This window comes from Haematobia irritans, chromosome 4 (genome assembly GCF_050003625.1).
Source record: "Haematobia irritans isolate KBUSLIRL chromosome 4, ASM5000362v1, whole genome shotgun sequence".
Lineage (NCBI taxonomy): Eukaryota > Metazoa > Arthropoda > Insecta > Diptera > Muscidae > Haematobia > Haematobia irritans.
The window spans coordinates 173,078,438-173,085,001 of NC_134400.1; the positions used below are offsets into that span (position 1 = coordinate 173,078,438).

Below are 6,564 nucleotides of genomic sequence, written 5' to 3' on the forward strand. Positions count from 1 at the left end.
CAAAATCATTTTGTAGATTTTTTTGATGTTTTCGTCGGTAACCACCTCTTTCGGGCGTCCACTGCATTCACCGTCCTCCGTGCTCATTTCACCACGCTTGAATTTTGCATACCAATCAATTATTGTTGATTTCCCTGGGACAGAGTCCGGAAACTCATTATCAAGCCAAGTTTTTGCTTCCACCGTATTTTTTCCCTTCAGAAAACAGTATTTTATCACAACACGAAATTCCTTTTTTTCCATTTTTTTCACAATAACAAAAGTTGCTTCACAAAAGACGCTCTATCTCACAAACTAATTGACGTCAAATTTTGACACGAATCATTTGAAGGTTGGTACTATATAAAAACAATATGCATTTAATACTAGCGACGCCATCTATGTGTCAGACCGGGGACTTATCAGCCAACCTGTTATATGGCGTTATTGGAGCGTTTGAAGGTCGAAATCGCGGCAAAACGGCCCCATATGAAGAAGAAAAATGTGTTGTTCCACCAAGACAACGCACCGTGCCACAAGTCATTGAGAACGATGGCAAAAATTCATGAGTTGGGCTTCGAATTGCTTCCCCACCCACCGTATTCTCCAGATCTGCCCCCACCGACTTTTTCTTGTTCACCCAGAGAAGGAATATGATCACCTCAAACATGTTTTAAGAGCAAAATTTTGTTTTTGGGTGGTGACCATGTAACATGGTTTTCGCAACCATGTTATTTTCTCGGAAATCATGTATCTGATTTCGGCAAGCAGGTTATATTTGACGAGAAATTAATATTTTAGTGACAAACATGTTACATGGTCACCATACAAAAATAACATTTTGCTCTTGCAACATGTTTTAGGTGATCATATTCCTTCTCTGCGTGTTCTCAGACCTCAAAAGGATGCTCGCAGGGAAAAAATTTGGCTGCAATGAAGAGGTGATCACCGAAACTGAGGCCTATTTTGAGGCAAAACCGAAGGAGTACTACCAAAATGGTATCAAAAAATTGAAAGGTCGTTATAATCGTTGTATCGCTCTTGAAGGGAACTATGTTGAATAATAAAAACGAATGTTGACAAAAAATGTGTTTGTCTTTGTTAGACCGGGGACTTATCAGCCAACCTGATATTTATATAGGCAATTTTTTCTTCAATAAAATACACGTTTTATTAATATTTTAAATATCTTTATTAAGAATCAACAGCATCGACTGGCCTTGAAATATTAGTTTATTATTCCACTATTTCCAATTTCCAAGTAATGTCGTCAACTGTAAAACGCCTTTTTTCTTCTTCTTTTAATAAGTTGCTGCGTAACGATTTTGTCCTCCTTTATATTTTATTTGTTATATTTTATATATTTTTATATATTTTATTTGTTATTTATTATATTATTTTACTATATTATTTTTTAACAATCCCTCAGTATACCATAACAACGCGATTCCAACTAAAAAACAACCCACGCGCAAACATATCGATTACATCGATGACAGGTATCGATTACAGGTACACGGACGAAACAGACTGTTTTTCATATGTTTGGGTATAAACATTATATGTCTGGAACTCAAATTTTTAAACACAATATTTTTGAGTGCAAACATATAATGTTCATAAACTAGCATAATGGGACATAAAATGTTTGTAAATATAATATGCTTGGATGCAAACATATATTAATTAAGAAATAGCCCATAAACATATATGTGTTTACAAAGAGAGACAAAGTGTATGCTGGAAGTAAAATAATGAAAGTAACCAATTGGCGCATTACAAATATATATACACAAAGAAAATTTCATTAAATATAGGAAAAATACTACGTGTGAATATAAACAAGTATAAATTTACATATTATGAGTAAACATATATATGTTGTGATATAAGACTTCGCCAAAAATTGTATATGCTTAAGTAAAATATTAAAATGAGTATTCGGAGAGAAAATTCATTCGGAACCAAGATAAAATATATTTGAAAAAAGGAGCATGAGTTTTGTTTATCATTTTCGCATTACGGGCACAATTTTTTTGTTTCGTCAAAACAAATCGGAACGTAGGACGAGTAAGTCAAAATATTCAAACAAAGGTAATTAAAGGGATCTTCATAAAAACTAATGAACAAAAAGCATGCCCGGTTCCAAAGATTGAGTCTCCACTTTAACAATTTTGATATTGATTCTGAACCAAAGAAGCTGAGAATACAAATAAGGATGCTTTTAAGACACAATTCTCTTTTAAATGGGGTTTGTGTACTTGACTCTACGAAGCACATTTCAATTTTTCGCTTTTTCAGCTTTTTTTCATATGCTATAAAATGTCCGTTAAAAACAAGACTTCCAGTAGAAATTATGCTATGTTTCAAGTAAAAAATGTCTTTAAAATAAAGTATTGAAAAACATATCCTATTTTTGAAAGATTTTTGCCTTGTAGTCAAGATGCAAAAATGCAACAAATTTAAAGACAGTTTCATTAATTTTAAAGAATTTTTCTGAATTATTAAAGTCAAGTTGACCTTAGTCCAAAATTTGTTCTTTCATGTTATGATACCCATTTTTAAGCCAAATCACTTAATTGTACCAACAACACGACTTCATTGAAAGTATCGACTTTTGAAGATCTATAAAAAATAAAGATTAGTTCCTCTTTATTAATGAGTAGTCCAAGAGGAGTTGACGGATTTTTTCGAAAATGCAAGCGGGCATTGAGTTCGAGTTTTGCTGCTAAAATTATTTCTCATTTTAGCGGCAAAACCAGAATAACATTACAACTTTTTCCGGTAAATTGTATTATAACATGGTGGGGAAAGATCCAAAGCAACAATTGAATAAGTTTATTTTCTTTAAAAGAAATTATTAAAGAAAAGTAAAAGGGTAAACATGGCCATAATGCCAATTTATACCGGCCTTAGGAATTAAATTAAGTACAAAATTATTCGTTAATAAAAATGCATATTTATTTGTATTTCTAAATTAATGGTGTTACATGCTAGCAAACAATTGTTTACACCAAAATAAATTTATGTGCTGTTTTAAAATTACTGTTTAGAATTTAAATATAATGTGCTTTTGAATGGTTATCGTTAACCTTAGGATTCGATGGAAAAATATTTATATATCGTCGAATTCACGTTCTTCTTTTGCAAGAGTTTTTGAATTTCTTCGAAAATTTTAAACTTGTATACAAAAACCTTTATTTGTTACACAATTTTTATTGTTGCAATAAAAAAATAATATTTGATTTGAACTCAGTCCATTTCGTTTATATCAAGCACTTTTCTTTTCTGACACTAAGTCTTTTATAAAATACACTTTACAATTTCGTAGTAAAAATTTAATATAATAGTATGTAATGCTGAACACCTTTTCGTGAACTTCCGAACGTATCTGGAATATATGTTAAAAAATATATTAAAAAAAAAAAATAAATAAAAAAATAGTGTTGGTCGAAGCAGGGATCGAACCCAGGTCCCCTGTCACGCAAGGCGGACGACCAACCACTGCTCCACGCTGCCAACAAATGTATGTTTAACAATATTATGTTGTTAAACAATGTTATGTTTGCATCGGCTCGTGGGCGCCGCAAGCTATGCTATATAAATATAACTTATAACGATAATTATCTCTTGATGACCATAACAGTTACGTAGGCCAGTGGTTAGTGTGCTGGCTTACAAACTGTGTGGTCCGCTGTTCGAATCCCCGTCCGGCAAAAGGTAAAATTAAAAAAAATTATAAAATATAATAATTTCTTCTAAAATGTATGTATTACAGAAAAAGGTGCTAAAAACTAAAAAACTCGTGGAAGTGAGAAAAATGTGAGGGAATATACAATTAGGCAGAAAAAAAAATTTGAGCACAATCTTCTTTGGGAGAAAATTCTTCTAAGCATATAATATTTTTGGGTTCAAAATGTTTCCAAACATATTATATGTTCACATAAGAACATATAGTTTTTTGGAAGACAACATTATTGAATTTGGATGGAAAAATACAAAATGTTTGGAACTTAGACTACCCAAACATATTATATTCTTTAAACCAATATGCTTTCAAACATATTATATATTGGAAGAAATCAAACATATAAATGTTTGGGCAATACCCAAAAATATATATGCTTGAAGCAAAATATGTTTGGGAGTATATGTTACAGAAGCGATTTTTTTTGAGGGTGTAGCTAAAAGAAATATAGGAAAATTTCCTATATTCTAACAAGTGTGTCTCCTTAAGTTTTAAAAGGATTGAATACTTCTTAGTACGAATGAATTAAAATATTTTTCTATGCTAAATGTTATTCGTATTTTTGATAAGCTTTCTATAATAAAGGAAGTCAGAATTATCATTTTATAAGAAACTTTACTAAATTTGAGGAAACTTGGTTTTAGTTCATATTTTGTTTATTTTTACGAATGCTTTGTTATCAGTGAATAAAATTTTCTTGTTCAGTAGTAAATTCTTATACCCAGTGAAGAAATCAGTATTAGTAAAATTCCATGCCTTATTCTAGTTAATGAACTATTCCTAACTGCTTTCGGTTTAGGATTTTTTACTGAAGCAAGTAAATTTTATTATTTTAAACAAAAATTTAACTTAATGAAAATAAAATAAAATTAACTTAATGAAAATAAATTTATGAACATTTTTTCCTTTAGTTCCGAAGACACTTTTTCTGGGTGTATTAAATTTCGTTCCAAAGAAAACTACACATAATGAATGTAATTTGCACAAGTTCATAAATTGTTATCAAATTAAATTTTTCAGATTTGCAAATTCGTAAACCAGTATAGCCATTTTTTTTCACTTTACTGGCAACTCTTTGCAATGCCGCAATTTAATGTTATCCCTCTCACCCCCGAAACAATGACGTATTGTTTTGGCTGTCCACATATGTAGAACACCCATAGCAACATGTTGCAACAAAGCTATTGTTGACTGCCACACACACACAAACAACACCTGTTGATGCCATTGTTTTTAAACAACGCTAGCATTACAGCACGTGGCCATAACATTTTCATTTGTTTACATTTTGCACCCATTCATATCACTCATACTACACAGCGTGCAGGGCAAACAGCTGTTTTTCCTTGCGTATGCGCAATAAAATATCCCAAATATCCACATGTTTTTAATGTCTCTCGTAATGACGTCATCGTTTTATTTGTAATCTTTATTTTCAGATGATGGCTTTTATGAACGGTTGGATGTTCTTCTTTGTATATACACACATGAAAATTTTTTCACTTTCACTTTTCAAATAAAACAAGGATATTGAAAAAGAAATCACTTTAATATCTGCGAATTCATAAACGAACCGAGTTGCTATCAATTCATACCTCATAATTGATGTACTGTTTACGCCATTCTGGCGTGATATGAGCCGTTAAATGCTCAGCAAATTTCATTATTTTCTATTTAGATTATATTGGCACCACACGAATATTTCCACATTCGTTTATAGTTATCTTTTAATTTTGGAGGCATAAATAAAGTTCCACCAACGCTCGCACGTACTGACAAAATGCACTAAATATAATTTTTATTTCGAAAAATTTCTTTTAAGCGTTTGTTTAGACCAACGCATTGTTGTCGACTGAATATTTCCCAAAACATTGAATTTCTTCGTGAAGACTGTGACCGTGAAAATTCTTCTATAGCTTTTCTTATGGGAAATTTTCACATAAAATTAACTTAAAGCTTTGAACTTTTTGATAGGTCCAGCGAGCTTTCTGTTTTTTTAATTGAAGAGTTGACTGTGGCGTTACTTTAAAATGGATATTTTCCATTTATTAATAATGCGTACAAGATGATTACGGGCATCGAAATAATTTAATAATTATTGAGGGCTTCAGGAAAAAAAAACTCAATATATTACTACTTTTCATAAAAAAATATAATGTTCCGGTATTCGGAATCGCAAAATTTTCGTTTGGCTTTAATTTCTTAATCCTGAAACTTATAAACTTGAATCTTGGATTGGAGTCCCAAAATTCTATGGCTATCAGTACTAGATCAGTTATTTGCGTCGTCTACATAATGAAGTATGTCTACATCCAAAGCTATGTTGAGCCTCGTACTAAAATACCCAACTTTTATGGAACTACTTATTGTTATTTCTAATTTTTAATGAAAAATTGACCTCACTTCTATAGAATTTTGTTCTACGTTAAGATACACATTTTTAAGTCGAATCTCTTCTAACTCTAAGAAAAAAACCTTTTCATTCGAAAGATTATCAGCTTTTATTTATTGTATTTTATTTATTGTATTATTGTTAATTTATTTATAATTATTTATCCTTTAGATAAAGAAAATCTTGTAATTTTACAGCAGTCTTCATAATTTTATGAATATTGTGATTATAATTTTAGTTGATTTTTTCTTTAGATTTGAGTCAAAATTTAACGAACAGAACATATGTAGAAAAAAAATTAAATTAATTTTTTAATTGGAAATACTTTTTTATTTGATTAAAATTTTATTTGGGATAATTATTTTTTATACCCTAAACCACATAGTGGTCAGGGTATAATAAGTTTGATCGGCCAAAAAATGGGCCTACCAGAAATATTGATTTT

At 30.6% G+C, this 6,564-nt stretch overlaps 1 protein-coding gene across 1 annotated transcript in view; it reads right to left on the reverse strand.

The window, feature by feature from the left end:
- Nucleotides 1-5,576, reverse strand: part of PXo (P[[i]]-sensitive XPR1 orthologue) — a 39,294-nt gene extending 33,718 nt beyond the window's left edge. The window contains exon 1 of the mRNA XM_075306129.1: nt 5,323-5,576. Coding sequence (XP_075162244.1) covers nt 5,323-5,391 — 69 coding nt within the window. The 5' untranslated portion in view covers nt 5,392-5,576. The remainder of the gene's footprint in view (nt 1-5,322) is intronic.
- Nucleotides 5,577-6,564: the final 988 nt, after the last annotated feature.